The 19236-nt window shown below is 31.6% G+C and overlaps 3 protein-coding genes across 3 annotated transcripts; all 3 read left to right on the forward strand.

The window, feature by feature from the left end:
* The first annotated feature begins 1586 nt into the window (after positions 1-1586).
* LOC105172937 (translocon-associated protein subunit alpha) lies at positions 1587-5170 on the forward strand. Its single transcript, XM_011094559.3, has 8 exons — positions 1587-1746; positions 2553-2714; positions 2842-2892; positions 3108-3196; positions 3694-3771; positions 3873-4076; positions 4543-4614; positions 4734-5170. The coding sequence occupies exons 1-8, from the start codon at positions 1680-1682 to the stop codon at positions 4782-4784; spliced, it is 774 nt and encodes a 257-aa protein (XP_011092861.1). The 5' UTR covers positions 1587-1679; the 3' UTR covers positions 4785-5170.
* A 6691-nt stretch (positions 5171-11861) lies between these two features.
* On the forward strand, positions 11862-13677 carry LOC105172935 (uncharacterized). The gene is made up of 2 exons (XM_011094558.2): positions 11862-12140; positions 12418-13677. Exons 1-2 carry the CDS (start codon positions 11975-11977, stop codon positions 13422-13424), a joined length of 1173 nt encoding a protein of 390 aa, XP_011092860.1. The 5' UTR covers positions 11862-11974; the 3' UTR covers positions 13425-13677.
* A 1973-nt stretch (positions 13678-15650) lies between these two features.
* On the forward strand, positions 15651-17398 carry LOC105172934 (V-type proton ATPase 16 kDa proteolipid subunit). The gene is made up of 3 exons (XM_011094557.3): positions 15651-15839; positions 16416-16701; positions 16943-17398. Exons 1-3 carry the CDS (start codon positions 15761-15763, stop codon positions 17073-17075), a joined length of 498 nt encoding a protein of 165 aa, XP_011092859.1. The 5' UTR covers positions 15651-15760; the 3' UTR covers positions 17076-17398.
* The last annotated feature ends 1838 nt before the right edge of the window (positions 17399-19236 follow it).

Raw genomic sequence — 19236 nt, forward strand, 5'->3', positions numbered from 1 at the left:
TAAGAAACTATATATTTTTTAGATTACTTAAGAGTGTAAATGTTTATTTTTATCCAAAAGATTTATCATATTCTATTTGGATAAGTTAATGGGAAATATAATTTAGATTTTCTTTTGATATCTAGTAATACTTAAAAATTATTTTTTTTCCCATTCAATTTAGATAAGTGTACAATTTGATTATCTTTATGACAAAATTGCACTCATTTCTCTAGGTATATTAGCTAGTAAAGTAATTTAAATTTATCTTTATATTAAAAACACTTTTGTGTTTTTCTATTTATAAATTATTTAAATTTTTAATTTTAATGTATTATCATTTATTTATTTAGAAATACAATTCAATATCTTTATTCATTTGTGAATATTGTATGTAAAAGTTAATTCAATATTTTTCATATTTAAAGAAATTAAAATCTAAGCTTACATTTTGATTAATTAACTGTTGTCGCACGCTGTTTCTGCATGCATATGATAAATATTATTTTATATTTTAAATATATTATAAATAAAAATAAAATATACAAATCAATAAATCACATGTATAAGAAAAAAATAAAATAAAAGAAACCAACTTAAGGTATATCAACATAATAAATGAACTAACGTAGTGGTATTCAATGACGATGAGTCACTTTTATTAAATAATAAAAAGTAATTATAATTAATTTCAAGAATTATCTAATTAGGGATACAATTGTCATATTTAAAAAATAATGTAACAGTATCATTACTTACTATTTTTTATTGTAGATGATCTTTCGTTTTATATTAGTATAAAAATATAGACGAAGAAATTATGGATTTCAAATATCTAATAATAAATTACTTGTATTTATTTGGATAATTTCAAATTCAAAGGAGTTTAATTCTTGATCTTATAATTTGATAGTTTTAATAAGTATATGATTATATCAATATCTTTATAAATTAAATGATATGTCTATTCGATTAATACATTGATCCACATAAAATGACAAATATCCATAAATTTAATGAAACTCGAATTTATTTATGAGATCTTATCCTTAACCACTAACATGAAACATTTAAATTGATAATTTCAGTGGTTATGTTATATAATTATGGGTAAATTATATTTTGCCATTCAAATTATCCCCGTTTTATACTTCGTCATCTAATTTTTTCGTATTCAATTTTGCTAAATTTGTATTTTGCATATATAATCATTTTTCTGATTGATACATGTGATATTTTTACCCATATATATATATTTTAAATATCACATGTATAATATATGTGATATTTTCTTTTGAATAAAATTCGATAAAAATACAATTATATATTATAAAATATAAATTTTATAAATTTGAGATGATAAATCCACAAAAAAAAATGATAAGTGGAAAAATGTACATAGTTATTACTATATTTATTTTTCGTATACATCACACATAAAATATGTATCTATAATTTTACATTGTCCCACCATTCGTGTTGCTTGATCACCTCCATCACTCGTAGAAGATAAACGAATATTCGTATTTAGCCCCCATAAAACATTAAATTTAGATTTCATGCCCCTGAAGTATTTTCCCCATTTTGACCTTCCGATGGGTCTTTAGTCCACGCGTTAAAAGTCTTTCTCTGTTGGTTCCACACTCACAACACTTCCTTCTTTTCTTCTGTGTCTTTTGGGGCAATTAATAATAAAAAAGATGAAGATGACAATTAGGGTTTGTTTGATCCTAACTCTGCTCCTCTTTTCCTCTTCGTTTCTTCAAGGTATGCATCTCAGATCTAGATCGATTTCAGTTTCAATGCTCAATGTCTATTCAAGATTGAATTTTTTGTGAGGCAAATTTTGCACTTATTTTTTGACGAAGTTATAAATTACTTTCTATGTTTGTAGTCATGGGCATGCACGAAAATTTTGATTTGGTTCTTGAATTTTTCTGTGGGTTTAGGGTCTTCTTGTATTTCGATATGCCCGATGATGGATTAGATCAGATCGAGTTTTTATATTTTATTTTTTTCCACTTTCATTGTTCAAGATTGTTATGGTTTGTTTTTGTTTACTTTGATTGTTGTTCGTTTATGCGTTTCAATTTTCTAGTTTGCGGCTTTGTGCATTTGACTGGACTGGATGCCAGATGTGGGATTAATGTTGTTATGTAAGTTTAGCGTTTTTGAGTGCATGGTGATGATTCCGTGACCTTACGCAATTGGCTACTTATCCTCTGGAAGAAATTTGGAAGGATAAATGAGAATTGTCTTCCTTTGAGAAAGTTACAATAAAGTTGGAGTTTTTATTCTAAATTCAGAGCTATTTACGTTGTGAAAAGTAATATTTAGAAGTTAGAAGCATGCTTTTTGCTTTAATTTAGGGAAACTGTTTTTTAACTTTGTTATCGCTCTTCATTTTTTCTGATTGATCCTGAACTTAAGATTAAAAATTTACTCTGAATTACTCCAACCTGTGAATTATTAGTGGTTCCAAACATCCAATGGTCGACGCTCAATTGAATTTAAGCACACCATATTGGAAAATAAATCCTTATATGCTCACTAGTTACTTTTCTGCTTGATAGTTACAAGATGTGAGCCAGATCCTGATGCAGAAGTTGTTGATTCGTCTGACGAAGGAGATCTTGGGATTGTTGGGGAGGATGTCCAAGATTTTGGTGGTGGAAGCTTTAATCCAGCTCCAGGAGTGGAAACTGTTTGTGTTTTCCCCAAAAACCCCTCAAAAGGTTAGTTATTGCTGTTGGACTTTTGTTGCCCCTTGTGCTTTAGTGAGCTTTATCTTCGTTATTCTCCTCTTGTTTGTTTGTCTCTATGACCGTATTGCCTCTCAAATTAGCTCCTTTCCTTTTCCAGTGATAGCAGCTGGGGAAGAAAGTGAACTTCTTGTTGGAATTAAAAATGAGGGTAAGCCTTTGTTAAATGATTGTGCCAAGTGTTACTCTTCTAATCACCAATCCTAGTTATGATCTGCTCACCTTGTCATTTTTCTATCTTTAATTTGTATTTCATGCATGACCTGTAGCCATGTGGTAGTCAGCTGTTTTTCTTTTTTAGGTCTATGATTCTATATAAGGCATAAGAGCTAATTTCAAAACTGCCATGTTTGCTAATAATTTCAGGGGAATCAAGTATTAATGTTATTGCAATCCAGGCCAGTGTTTATCTTCCTTTTGATCACAGATACCTGATTCAGAATCTCTCCGCCCAGGTATTTCTTGCTTACTTTTCTTTTCTCTGTTTTCTGCACTAAAACATTTCACCGACAAGCACTAGTCTATATGCTAAACAACAATTTGGAAGTATAAATGAATGCATCTGAATATTATTATGTGGTCAATTATCTCCAAATTATGTTGCTGAGCTTCTTTCGTTTACTGATTTCCTCTCTGAAATCTCCTGTATTCCTCTTGATTGGTTGTAGTGCTTCATTTTGCATATATGCTTATTGATTCTGATAAATGTTAGTTGTTTCTGGCGCAATTATCTACCTTGTATGACTTAGGTCCCCCTCTAACAGAGGAGCTTAATGCAACCTCTTGGTTTTAGCTTTTTACTGTTACTTTTAGGCTTTCATGATTTCACCAGATATGGCCTTTATCCTGAAATATTGTATCATGAAGTGCCTTGTAAATTTAAATCCTTATTTCAGTCCAATATGATGTCTTGGAGATTTCTGATAGTGAGCTTTACATTGTGATTTACCAGGCTTTTAGAAATGCATCAGTTCCTCCATCAGCTCAAGCAACTTTCCCTTATATATTTGCCGTAAGCAAGTTCTTACAGGTAAGCTTGTAGAAATGTAGAGATCCACCATTTGAATTTCCTGCTCCATCCAAGTATGTGGATTCATTTGTGAATTGTTGCTCTCTTTCTTCATTGTACAGCCGGGTGAATTTGATCTTGTGGGGACTATTGTATATGAGATCAACCAGAACCCTTACCAGAGTACCTTCTACAATGGAACAGTTGAAGTTACTGAAGTAGGTGGCCTGTTCAGTGTCGAGTCAGTGTTCTTGTTTTGCCTTGGTGTGGCCCTCCTTGGACTTCTTGGGTTTTGGATACGCAGCCAAATTCAAAATTTATCCAAGGTGATGAGCACAACGTATTATAATTTGTTTGTGATTTTCGATTGGTTTTTCTATGCAATATGAATGAAAATAAATAGCTTAAGATACTGGACCCCTGATTGCATTGAATAATATTAGAGAAATACCCCCCAAACAACAAACTCTGGAGGTTTTCTTTCTGATGCTTACGTTGTAGCAAGTCTGCCTGAAATGGAGTTTCTTTTCTCTCTCTCTCTGTCTGTCTGTCTCTCTTCCAGGGAGGGGGGGGGGGGACTTGCGGTATGGTGAATGTGCATGAGTGTGTCAGAAGTAAAATTCAATTGGATTTGATTTATAGGCATATGATAATATGATCTTTGAATCTGCAAAATGTGGTGTTAAGCTCTGTAATGTTGACCTTAAGATGCACCAATTTGTACTTTTATCATTGCATGCAAAGTCTTGTTTCTTTCTGAATCAAAATTTTCTCATCTCTTTTAAAATTCAGAAAACCAAGAGGGTCACGAAGGTCGAAGTTGGAACTGCAAAAACTGATGCCTCAATGGATGAGTGGCTGCAGGTCTGTATGCCAGTAGACATACTCTTTAAATTGAAATGTTCTATTTTATCCCTATTCATTTGGTTCATATGGAGCTAGCTGGATATGGTGTATTTGCTTATCTACATCTCCATGTTCAGGGCACTGCATACACTCAGTCTCTTTCCAACAAATCAAAGAAGAAGAAGTAGATCAACATGCTCAAACAGTTGACTGTAACCAGCAGCAAAATGGAGGCAATGGTTCTTGTAGCAAAGCTTAGGGCTTCGAACATATGAGGAAGATCAATAGGTCGGAGTAGATTTAAAAAAAAAAAAAAAAATGGTAATGGGAAAACCTGTCTTACTGTTGTAGCATGAGGAAGAAACTTTCACATTTTCTTTTTTCCTTGGGAACAATTCTTAAAAGATTGAGCCATTTTCTTACCAAACTGACTGAGAGTAAGCTTCCCAAGGCGACGGGCTTACTAGAATCAGATTTAGATTATTGTCATTTTTGCCAATTAAGTTATGACGATTCTGAGCCTGTGAAGTCGATATTTAGTGATTTAATGCATTTGGTATATGTTTAGTTTAAAGTTTGATGCAGGAAATTGGTCCCAAAGGTTTTGGGCAACAGCAACGGGGGAATTTGATCCTTCTCGTATTCCCTAGGATTCTGGGCAACAGACATGGATGGGATCAAGGATCTCAGCCTCTGAGATCAGGGGATTCTTGTTTGAGATGCGTGCACCAGCACCATGCAATAATTAAAACTCATATTACGTGAAAAAGAAAGCAAGACAATATTATGGTGAGAAATGAAGCAGCTCCTGCATCCCTTTAATGTCAGTCTCTCTCTCAAAGTAGTTGATAATTGTTACTGAAATAAGTTGCTGCATTGTGTTTATGATAAACTGCCTTCTGCTTTTGTTTTTATATTAATTATTATTTTTCTTAAATTATTTTGAATTCCACTAACTTCAGGAATTCTTATTTATATGAGAGAAAAATTACAAAGAACTTAAATAACATAATAAAGAATAAATTAAATATACACTTAAAACTTTAGGAGAAAATTGCAAATTTTTGTTCCATAATTTAGGGCTTTTTGCAATATTTGTACTATAATTTAAAAAATAGCTTGAAAACATACCATAGTAATGAAAAATTTCTATCTGTGTTGCATGTGGTTCGTTAAATCAGGCGTCTTCATGTGAGTGGCACTGGAGGGGTTTTTTTTTTTTTTTTTTTTTGGGGGGGGGGGGGGGAAGTGATGTAAAAATAAAAATGACAAATGACCCCATATTCTATGCGATCTACCAAAACTATAATTTTCTCAAAATTTAGTGAGCTAAGAGACTATAAACTATCAAGAATCTGAATTTGTAGTCAGTCTTACGAACCCTAGAGTAGAGGCGAGTATACGTTCGAATTTTTTAGGAATAGGAATCATCACTTTCAAAGGACTTTCCTTGCCCTTCTAAATTTAGGTTTTCTTATCTGACCTTTTATGTGGAAAAAAAATATAGAGTAGAGAGAGAATTCAAAGACTTATGTAATGACAATAAAAATTTGAGAAAATCATCATTTATTGTAGTTTAATAGTTAAAATTGAATGTCGTTATATTTATGACATGGATTTGAATTTTATAAAGACGTTTGGTGGGCTGAACGTACATCACAACTTTCATCCAAAAATGTAAATTTGTTGGCCAATCAATGACGTGCCCTTCTTGCTTTTCTTAAAATAAAATAAAAAAATAAAAGGAAGCTGTAGGATAGAGGTAATTGGTGGGGGGCTGAGGTGAGATACGAAACCTGGTGAATCCTTCCTTGTCTAATTATTCTGTACTGAATAATTGAATTGTACTAAATAGCGACGGCTGGGTCAACAAATTTAAGGTTTGTGCAATAGCCTATACATACATTATTATTACACATTCATTATTATACTACGTTCTTTTTATGACCACTAGCCTAATTATTCAACCTTATCATCCCCTCCTCCTACTTTTGCATACTATCTTTCTAAATTGATCCAAAATATTAAGAAATAGAGAAGAAATTTAATTTGAATGGAAATTAATAAAATATGAATCCGAAAAGAATTTTTGCATCTTACTCATTGATGAAAAGGTCACTTACAACCATTTTTCTTCATATTTGGTTTAGTTACGAATATTCTTACGTTATTTGAAAAATTACAAATATCTCTCTTAAATAAAAAATAATTATGTAGTTTTTAAACAATGAGGTAAAATTTACTATTTTGCCCTTGCTTTGATTTTTTCTAAAAAAATTATTTGAAAAAATATAAAAGAAAAATTGAGAATGGGTATAGTAAATAATCCATTGAGAATAATAGTTCAAAAAATATTTTATAAAAGTATATTAATTTATAATTCATAATTTTAAAAGATATTTTGGACAATTTGCTACAAAAACTGGATAAAAAATCTAATTGAATATACTTGTTGTTAGAAGAACATCAAAATCAAAGGAAGAGAGGGGCATTTATACTTTTTAAAATTGCGAAGAGATACTTGTAATTAGAATAAATTACATTCACTCCCCCCTAAGGTTAGGTCAAATTACGCAAACACCCCCTATGTTTTACAGAATTACAGCTACACTCCCTGAGGGGTATTAGTATTATATTTTTCAAGGGGTATTTGTATAAGTTTCGTATTTGAATAGAGAGTGCAGTTGTAATTACAACTATATGTAGCTGTAATTTTACAAAAAACTATAGGGTGTGTATACTTTGACATAACCTCAGAGGTATCAATGTAATTTACCCTTGTAATTATACTAACTGAAAAACGGTAACTGTAATTTACTCTTAATAAGATACATAACTTTAGATTCATGAAATATCATTGCAAGATATGCCATAGTTTTAAAATCAATTAAATTCTTGAGATTTCAATTTTTTAAAATTTATTTTTTCTTATGATAAACGGTGGGATCATAAAACACTTTCTCAATTTTTTGAAAAAAAAAGGGTTAATTATACTTACGTCTTATCTGAAAATGTAAAATTACTTTTCTCCAAGAAGTTTTAAAATTACATTTACACTCTTTTCAAAAATTCACTATTTACACCTGACTCCCTTTCATTATGATTCAATAAATAGAGAACTTCATAGGGGTATAAGTATAATATCAAAATTTCTTTAGGGGAAAATGTAATTTTCTATTGTTAGAGGAGATTTAAGTATAATTAACCCAAAAAAAGAAGATTTTTCCTTTTTCATTTGTATGGCATTGAACCATACACCAACATTATTATTATTTATTTATTTACTTGTTTTTTTTTATAATTTTTGTATTTTTTGAGGCAAGAACATGATATCACATCGATAATATTGGAAGCAATGATTAAATATTCAACTGCCCACCAAATCCAACACCCAAACAAGGCCGCATTTACGATTCAAAACCAAACTTATAAGATATTTTAAGCTTCTTCATGAGAATTGGACAAATCTCATCCACATTTCTTTTTCTTTTTCTTTTTCTTTTTCTTGTTCATAAAAAGGGAAAAAAATCCTATACAAGATGATACTTCTTGAGATGACACGTGTTTATTTCATGACCACAACTTATTACAAATTGTTATATACTAGTTGCTTTTGCATGCGATTCCCACGAGCATATAAAATATTATAGTGTGAAATGAATAAAAAAATTATAAAAGACACAAAACGTAGTGAGGTAATAAAAAAAAAACAACTATATAAGAAAAAAAATGTGGCTAATGAGGCTAAATTATACTTTTAATTCTGTATAATAGGGCATCAACAGATTTAATTATTTGTTTTATGAAATTCTAAAATTGATTCAAAAATTCGCAAAATTCGATAAATTTAATCATTTGTTTTAGGAAATGATCTCAAAATTGAGAAAATTCGACAGATTAGTATTTTGCTTTACGGGATTTTTTGAACTGAATACGTCGAGTTCTTTCAATTTTATGACCATTTTAAGAATTTCTTAAAGTATATGACTAAATGTGTGAATTTTTCTTAATTATGAGACTATTTTTAAAATTTCGTAAAGCAAAAAAACTAAATATTTTGAACCCATATTCTATTGGACTAAAAGAATCGTCGGTGAGACGAGCCGAAATTACATTTTTTATGTTGTCTAAATTATGATTATGTTGTGATTAGAAAAGCAAAGATGTTCCTCCAACATCATTTGCTCCATAGTCAAATCATTTCTAAGGATTAGAAACGTCGTATATTTCAAAAAGAAAAAGGAAATAAATAAAAGGTTGTGTTTTAGACATAACATAATTAATCAACGTCTAATTTAGAGGCTACTTAATGCGGGATCGTACTATAATTAATATGGTCCAAAATTTGGACAAATGCCCACAACTCAACTACTCTATGACCTTAACAACCCAACCCAAACATACATACCCTACATTTAGATTATTCTTGTTGTAATATTTAAAAATATTTTATGCAATGATTTGATAATTTTAAAAGATTTTTTCAATGTCTTATATATATTTTTTAATATAAAGTTTATAATATCCAAAATTTAATAATTCAGGAATTTATATTTTTTTTGGTTAAAAAAATAAAACGTTCCCAACTTATTTTTTAATATCTCAACAAACTATTTCAATTTTAATAATTATAAAATTGTCAATGTTGATATATTTTATATATAAGTTCTATTATTTTATTTTATTCAAACAGTTCAAGAGTTTATTTTAAAAATTAAATTTGACATCTTACAAGTTCCAAACCATCTTATAACATCTACAGACTTGTAGTAAATTTAGCCTCTTCAGAAAGGAAAAAGGAAAAAATAAATGTAAAAGTATACCTATACGTCTCTTAGGTCTGCTATTGCATTTTTATACCTCTAATATATAATAATTCTTTATCTTAATTATTATTAAATATGTAATTAAGTGATTAATCCTACCTAGTCCACATAAGAATGTGTCTTTCCTTAATAACTCCAAAATCCATCTAATTATTAAGGATGTTGAAATATAGTTATAGGAAATACATAGCTAAAAAAAAATATCCGAGACTGGTTTATATACAGATGATAAAAAATATAAAGAAAGAATTAATATTAATATATGGATTTATTTAAAGTAAAAATGTATAGCAACTTTCGATGGTCAATTTAATAGCCCAAAAATGTGTTTTGGAGTGAATTAAGACGGAAGTTTTGGCTGTGTTTCTTTGGTGCAGAGTTATTAATAATTTGGAATAATTAATTACCCTAAACGTGGAAGTTGAGACCTACTTGCATATACATATATATAAATAAAATAAAAAAAATGCATATATATATTTATATATAAATGGTGCATGTGAGAGTTATGTGTAGCATTTACAGAAAGAGCACTTAATTAGTTGAAACATCTTTTTCACGTTAATTTTAGTTAAATTCTATTTACATTTTTATATATTTAATCTGATTAGGCTCCGTTTAATTTGTGATATTAGTTATTTGAGTGTAAAAATTAATTTGTGATATTATATTTACTTAAATTCAATACAAAACAGTAATTAATTAATACCAAGCTTTTAAATTAAAAACGAACCTCCATAATATAAATTAAATATTTTATTTGAATGTAGTAACTGCTTAATTATACAACCTATGATGTAAGAATACGGTAAAACTTGTCCTACCTATGACTTCAGGCTAAAAAGCCTAAAATCCCCACTTCATGAACTCTAAAATTCGGCACGTTATGCAATTAATTTGCACCTAAAGTTGAATATTAAAACTTCAGATCTCACTGTAATTTATATTAAAATGCATAATTAAGAAAATAACAAAAATGTGTAATTTTCTTTTTTTGTTGCAGAACAATATGTATATAACTATTGAACATTAATACGGAAAATTGTAATTTTCATAGTGTAAGTACGAGTCAGTGGCACTTTTGATCCCATAGAATTTATTTGATAATGAAGAACAATACTTTTTAAAAAATGACATTTTCAGGACTTTTGTCACCAAAATTTAAAAATATGGACTTAAAATATTACGTGCATGTCAAGTGACATCTACAGATTGGGACATTTTCTAGCCAAATCTCCAACGATGAACGTCTTTAATGTGTTATTATTTTAAAATTATTGTCCCTCATTACTAAAATAAATTTGAATTGGACCAAAAATACCACCACTCATATTTACAGGACGGAAGTTGCACTTTCCCGACTTTAATATATTCTTCAATTATTAAAAACTTAGGGACCAAATTAAATATAAATTAGGGTAAATTACAACGACCTCCCTTGGGGTTCTGCATAATTACGAATACCCCTTATTGTTTGAAAAATTACAAATACTTTATAATATTTAATAAAATTATGTAATCTTTTGATGGATGTATGAAATTATCAACTTTACCCTTACAATATTTTTTTAAATTAAAAACTTATTAAAAAATAAAACGAGATGGATGGTAAAATTTTAAAAAATATCCACTTAGTCCATAAAAAAATAAAAAATTTAAAAAATAATTAAACTTATATTTTTTAATGCATAAGGGCATTTGGTCAGTTCACCACAAAAAATTAATGAAAACCTAATGGATTGGATTAATTGTTAGATGGCTGTTAAATTAAGGGGTATTGATAATTTTTCAAACAATGAGGGGGGATTCGTAATTATGCCAAACCTTAGGAAAGGTCATTGTACTTTATCTTACAAGTTAATTAATTAAGCGCAAGTTGATATTAAAAAAACCTTAATAATAAATGTGGGTGATTTCTTTCTTTTTTTCCCAACTGGACGTGGGATATATTGACATAATTCATTTACTCAAAATATTTAAAATAATAATTATTTTTCAAAAGTGGAGTCTTTATGAGAGAGGTGGTAAGTTGGTTTACAGATAGAGAGAAACCTCATTCAATGAAGATAATGGCTTTTCATAAGCTGTGCATGTGACCACAATTTTTGCTTGCTTAAACTTAAAAAAGAAGCTGCTTTTTTTTCTTTATTATTTTATTAAAATGAATTTTCTATTATAAATTATATTTTACTTTTTTATTCAATTTATGTCTATAAAAATAATATTATATATTTTATTTTAGAAATAATTTTATATACGAAATATGTGTATATTGAATAGAGTAGAAGATGAAATAGAGTTTATAATAAAAAAAAAAAATTAAATGCACCATTTTTTATTTTATTTTTTGAAGGGACCTAAGCTCATGTGATACCATTAAGTTTTATGTCGGTGTGATTATAGGTAGCAGAAGAGTGATCACTATAAATAATAACCTCTCCTAGCTTCAACTCATCATTCAAGAATCACACACGCAATTAAGCAGAAGCTGAAAAGCAGCTTCTGAATTCTGCAGCTTATTTGGTTGAAGGGCTGATCATCAGCAGGTCCCAATGAGGGTTCAATATTCCCTTAGTCGTCGAGGTTTCTTCTTGTTATCTTTATTGCTATTGGCAGTGAGCTTCTGCAGTGGAGATGACAAGACATTCGAGGTTGTCGGGACTGGCGAATGTGCTGATTGCAAGGAGAACAATTTTAAGACTAGTCACGCCGTTTCAGGTGCATTCGTACTTCACACACACGCATACTTATGTACATTCTTTTACAGTCATGTCGCATTACGTATTTGTTGTTTCTTCAAATGTTTCAATATTTTAGAATATTTATAATTTAGTTATTCATGCAACATATTTTTAAATAATTGTAATTGTTTGAGATTCGACATTTTAAAATGTATTTAAAAATTATTGTTTTTCTTAAAGAATAATATCGACGCATTTGGCCATGTAAAATACAAATATGGTAACATGTTAACTTGTTTATCCATTTTATATAGGGTTGCATGTAACCATCGACTGCAAGCTCCAGACTGGAGAGATCAAAAGGGTTGGAGATGGCGAGCTAGACGAAGAAGGCAAATTCAAGATTCCTCTCCCACATGAGATCATCCAGGACGAGCAAAAACTCAAGCACGAGTGCTATGCGCAGCTCCACAGTGCGGCTGCCGTCCCCTGCCCCGCCCACAATGGCTTGGATGCCTCCAAGATCGTGTTCAAGGACAAAAACACCTTTGGCCCGGCTAAGAACTTGCAATTTTCAACCGCATTATGCACTTCAAAATTCCTGTGGCCTTATTTCAAGTACCCTCCTCTCCCAAAAACCCATCCTTGGAAGAAGAAATTCCCAAAAATCAACTTCCCACCTCTCAAGAACTTTGGCCACCCTTGGCTTCACCATCCATTTCCACCACTCTACAAGCCTAAGCCACTTCCTCCACCAATTCCCATATACAAGCCGCCAGTTGTCAAGCCGCTTCCTCCACCTGTCCCCATTTACAAGCCCAAGCCACCAGTAGTCAAGCCGCTTCCTCCACCTGTCCCCATTTACAAGCCCAAGCCACCAGTAGTCAAGCCACTCCCTCCACCTGTTCCCATTTACAAGCCGAAGCCAAAGCCGCCAATTGTTAAGCCACTTCCTCCACCTGTTCCTATTTACAAGCCCAAGCCAAAGCCGCCAGTAGTTAAGCCACTCCCTCCACCCGTTCCCATTTATAAGCCGAAGCCAAAGCCACCAGTAGTCAAGCCACTTCCTCCACCTATCCCAATTTACAAGCCTAAACCCAAGCCGCTTCCTCCACCAGTTCCAATCTACAAGCCGCCAGTGGTGACTAAGCCACTGCCACCCCCAATTCCACTATATCCAATCCCACCCATTTTCCACAAGAAACCTTGTCCTCCACTCCCTAAGCTTCCACCTTTCCCCAAGATCCCTCCAAAGTACTTCCACCACCCCAAGTTTGGCTTCCCACCACTCCCACCTTCCATCCCTCACCCATGGCCATGAGCCAACAGATGCAATCATCTCTGTCGTTTTATCTATTTATGATTTGCTATTGCCAGAATAAAAAAAATTTATTTTATTTTTCTAATTTTAAGACAGAGAGCCATTGGGCAAAGAAGATGAAAAAGAAAAAGGTGTGAAAGAGAATTAATGTGAGTGAGAATAGGAAAAATGGATAGTATGTTTATTTGCTTATATGTTGTATGGGTTATTTGTTTGTGTCGATTGAGTGGAAATTCTTCAGATGTTTTGTATATTTTCATTCCAAGAAAGTACTCATCTACCTTTAGATCTTATATATATATACACACACATTAAACCTGAAAACATAATCAGTAAATTACATTACACGAGAAATTCTATTCAAATTGGGATTGATATTGAAATTGAACTAATTATATGGCAAGTACACTATATTTGCAGTGTGATTAGTGTATAGTTCAGAAAAATGAGTTCAACCAAACTTAATTTGAATAAGAATTTTTCATTTAATTGGATAATTTAATTATAATCTGGATGTCCCAAGTGATAAATACTGATGATTAATAAGAAAAACATATGCTGATTTACTTATGTATGATCAAACAATTTATACTTGAGAATGCCTGAATTTCTTTTTGCAAAATGACATTTCACACCATGTTTTTATTCAATATATATACACATATGATGCCTATAAAATTATACTTCTTTAATTAGGTATTAAAGAATGTAAATTTATAATTTACACATAAAATGTGTGTGTATATATATATATATATATATTTGTTGTATGTTTGAATTTGAAAAGTATAATTAAACTTTAAACTCAAATCTATTTTGAAAATGCTGCACAAGTAGTTAGAAAACTTGAAAATCTAATAGGGACACGTGAAAACAATATCAGAAAGGCTTTGATATATTGCCCTTCAATACCTAAGCTTAGCAAATGTCATAAGAGGAGGAAATATGAATGCCGTAAAATTGCTATGATCTTGTCGAGCTATATAATTTTACGTAAATCATTGATTAAGAGACGAATTTATAGTTATTATGAACCTGTATGTACTGGAGTTCAAATCGGGCCATATATGGCCAGGTCAAGTAAGTACGATCTAATTAAGAAATGCGCGAATATTTTGTATTTTTTGATATTATTTAAAAAGATAGGGGTATTTTATAAATTTCAAATACTATTATGTAGTAGGGAGCAGTAAGCAACATGATGGAGCGGGGCAGAACTTATAATATTGCATTGTATATAAGGCAGAAATTCTCTTGATATTAATAGAAACACGTGAAACGGCAGCTCAACGACTGTGATGGATACAACGACCGCATTGTCGATTGGGATCTCCTCATGGATTCCACCCACTTCAATATCTACCTGTACATCTACTACCAGATTATTTGCACCATTAATTTGTTTTTTTTTTAAATAAAAAATATTAATATTTGAACCATCCACCTACATGCATGATACCATGAAAATGAAATATTAAAAAAAATAAAAAATACATGTAGTTCTTTGCAACAAATAAAAAAGATAAATTATAATGAACTCTCATAAAATTTTACATAATTATAAATATTCTTTCATTATATAAAAAATTATCAATATTAATTCTATGATTTTAACAGTCATCTTACAACTTGCTCAATCTATTAGCCTCCATTAGCTTTTCATCCATATTTCATAGTGAATTGGTCAAAATATCATTGTTCTATAAATTATAATTTTATTTATTTATTTTTTTAAAAAAATATAGACTAAGTGGATATTTGTAATTTTTTTATTTTTTTATCTATCTCGTCTAACTTTTTATAATTATTTATTTAAAAAAAATACAACAAGAATAAAATACAATTCTAAACATCCATCAGGGACTACACAATTTCATCAATATCATTGAGGTACTTATAAAATTTAGATAATAAGAAAGTATTTATAATTATGCTAAATTTGAAAAGAGCTCGTGTAATTTACTGTCTCTCTTAAGGAAGAAGGAAAAAAACAAAAGCCTGTTCTGGTTTTGCAAAAGGGTTCCAAGTGGGCCTTGAAATGGGGCTGATGGAGTCTTTAAATTTGGTCCAATATTTGGGAAAACTAGTAAATGGGCCTATTATAATGGGCTGAATTTCAAGTGGGCTCAAGATCAGTAAGGCCCGACCCAGACGATTCCGAAATGGGAGAGAGACACGTGTTAGACGATGATGCCTTTCTCGTTCAATGATATTAGTTCTTCCACACCAATCCACAGACACACCCCCAAAGAGTAAGATCTAAAATCCAAACCAAACCAAACCCTAGCAGAAATTCGCAATTCTTTGAACGCGGAAGCGATTTGGGGTTGGCAAATATGGCTTCGACCTTCAGTGGGGATGAAACTGCTCCATTCTTCGGCTTCCTTGGCGCCGCTGCCGCCCTCGTCTTCTCCTGTAAATTCTTCGATCTCATCTTCGCATAAGCATTTTCGGCTCTAATTACTGTATTCTGTGGCGTCGATTTTATTCCCTGGACTTTCGTTAAATTACGGCGTATTATTTTTTATTTGCATCTCTCTTTTTTTCTTTTTTTTTTTATAATTTTGTTTTTTAATTTGATAAAATTTGAGACTGTATTTTTTTTTTGCTGAAGTTCTGATTCTCATACAGATATTTTGCTCTGATCTGGTTGATATTGGCAGATTTTTCTCAATTCGCGTGCGGTTTCTTTTTTTCTTAACTTTTTCTGATCTTGTTTTTGTTTTTGGGCTCTGATGTTGATGAACTGACTTGTGTTGTTTCAATGTATTGCGCTTTTTTGTGCTGAATTTCATAAGTTACCATTTTACGTCTGCAGTTGCTGATTTCATATACTCTCCTAATTTTTTCCCCGTCATCTGGATTATATGGAGTATCTTTTGCTGAATTTCCTTAAATCATACATCATTGTTTGTTCTACTGTTATTTTGTTGCATTGGTTCATTTATGGGTTATTTGTTGGGGTGGTGATGTGATTTGCTTGTTTTATAGGTATGGGTGCAGCTTATGGAACAGCAAAGAGTGGTGTAGGTGTGGCGTCGATGGGTGTGATGAGGCCAGAGCTGGTTATGAAGTCAATTGTGCCAGTGGTCATGGCTGGTGTGTTGGGTATTTACGGTTTGATTATTGCTGTAATTATCAGCACTGGCATTAATCCTAAAGCCAAGTCTTACTACCTTTTTGATGGTTATGCCCATCTCTCTTCTGGCCTTGCCTGTGGCCTTGCTGGGCTTGCTGCCGGGATGGCTATTGGTATTGTTGGAGATGCTGGTGTTAGGTATGATCGCTGATCATTTGATCTTTAAAGGTTGAAATTTGATTTGCTTAAGCATTCTTATGAGTTTTCAGTGGATTGGTGCTATCAGTTGGCTTTGTTATCAAAGTTACAGTATTACCTGTATTTATATGGACTTTAGATTTGAGTTTGAAATTATATTAGGTTTTACGCACTTGAATTATAGTTTTGTCTTGGTTTCCATATTTCTTTTTTTTTATATTAATCACAATGTTATTTGCAGGGCTAATGCACAGCAACCAAAACTATTTGTTGGAATGATCCTTATTCTCATTTTCGCTGAAGCTTTGGCGCTCTACGGTCTTATTGTTGGAATTATTTTGTCTTCACGAGCTGGCCAGTCCAGAGCTGACTAGGAAACAATCCGTTTGTTAAGTTTCATCAGAATATGTAGTGTCTCGGAGTTGGGACAGACATCAATTGTGGCAGGTTTGATTCACCATGTTGTACTACGATTATTCTTCACTGTTGGAAGTTATCTCTGTTTATTGTTTACCTTCACACTAGATCCTGGTACCTTGATGCTATTTGTAGAATCAGATTCTTTTCACCTAAATAAGAGCTGATAGAGCTATATATATGTTGGGTGTTACTCGATTTTGTGTATCTTGGAGTTGTGAAAAATGTAAAAGCCTCTGGCATCAAATCAATGTACTTCATTCTCAGCTTCACCATTTCATCATTTTGCAGTGAAATTGCTTGTAGGAGAGTAGCCATGGCATTGATGTTGTGATGCCAAATTTAGGAACTCTTGTGATCATAGCATGGAGAATGTGTTGGCTCCTTTGAAATTGAAAGCTTTGGGTATTTTTAACAATTTCTGCCTTTGTTGTGAGTTTGCAAGTTCCAATCTTGGTGACTGCTTTATAATCTTGGAATGCAAGCTTGGCTGTGGGGGTTTAGGCCTACAGTATCTTTGGCTTATTTAAAATATCTTATAAGTTCATAAGATTAATAAAAAAACTAATATTTGCAGAATCAAGAGTACTAATCTCTAATAGAGTCAAAGTATCGTACAAAATGTTGGACAGAATGTTCCGTGCTCGGTATCCCAACAGGCCTGACCCATTCTGAAGTTTCTGGGTTTAGCCTTTTGGTCCTATATCAAAGCTTTAAATTAATGTTAGTAACATGGTCATGCTAATTTCATTCATGGAGGAAATTTAACATGTGATTTCACTAATCAAAAGGTTGTTCAGCCGATGGACAACTACAAAATTGATTCTAAGTGCTCACCATTTTCTTGAATTCTTTAGTTGCCTGTAGAGTACGGGGTCCAAGCCGGAGCCATACTGATCAGAATTTTCTGACCCTTTGCATTGTAGGAAAGAAACCTATCTTTGGTTTCTCGAAAGGCGTTTCTCAAAAAAAGCTTAAGATGTGTGTAGGAGTGCGCCGCCTGGTAAATTAGTTTGTTTGGGCATTTTTTAAATTTGGTGTGAATAGCGAATGACTCTATCCATTGATAGGTTTAGGGATGGCAATAGCGTAGGTTGAGGTGGACCCGTGACCCAACTTGTCAACTCCAGAGATGACCCAGGACTTGCCCGACTACGAAACCCGCTAGGACAAGTTTGATCCAATAGACCTAATCTATCTTTTTCTTTAAAAAAAAAATAATTAAGTTGTTCTAAAAATATTAAGTAAAGAAAAATTCAACACATTAATTACAAATAAAATTATTCAATCTCCTAACTCAAATGTTCAAATTAAAAAAGGAAAAATCTTAAGTATAAATAAGATTGTTCATAACAATTCTAACAGATCACAACAATTTTTAAATACTTACAATTTGTATTAATTATACATTAGGACTTACTTTTTCATCGTCCTCGTAAAATATGGTGAGATAATTTTTCAATCCACTGTATGTTGAACGAATGCGTATCTTTACATACAAAAATCTAAAAATCTATACATGGGTCGGGATTTGTGTTGCGAATTTTAAATTTTTAGAACTCGTTATCTGTTTCAATCTCCATTTTTTGAATTTAAACCGGTTTCGTTAGGGGTGAGACCAAATCTAATTGCCAGCCATAGTTGTTTGCAATAGAGACAAGTGCGTGGTTTTTCGTAGCTTGCGAAACACACCCCAAGTCACCAGGGGCTGTTTGAGGGGATGAAAAGATATATTAAGCACCTTGGCGGGTGTTTGGAGTCGAAACAGGGTAATTTGTATGGCCCTTCATATATATATACACATTTCAAGATATAAGTATTGATTCATACATACACATTTCAAGATGTAAGTATTGATTCATACATACACATTTCAAGATATAAGTATCCATTCATACATGTCTAAATAAAATAAAATGTAATTTTTCAGTTACGGAATGAAGCAATTAATTATAATAATATATCTTGTTGAGAAATTCTCTTCCATTTATTAATTATGACAACAAGATGATATATGTTGCCAAAAAAAATATTTTAATTAGTCTACCAATACCTAATACCAATGGGACAGTGTTTGAATTTTAAAGTGAAATTGATCTTTTTTTTAAAATAAATAAA

Source organism: Sesamum indicum, linkage group LG10 (genome assembly GCF_026168435.1).
Source record: "Sesamum indicum cultivar Baizhima isolate 11 linkage group LG10, ASM2616843v1, whole genome shotgun sequence".
NCBI classification, from domain to species: domain Eukaryota; kingdom Viridiplantae; phylum Streptophyta; class Magnoliopsida; order Lamiales; family Pedaliaceae; genus Sesamum; species Sesamum indicum.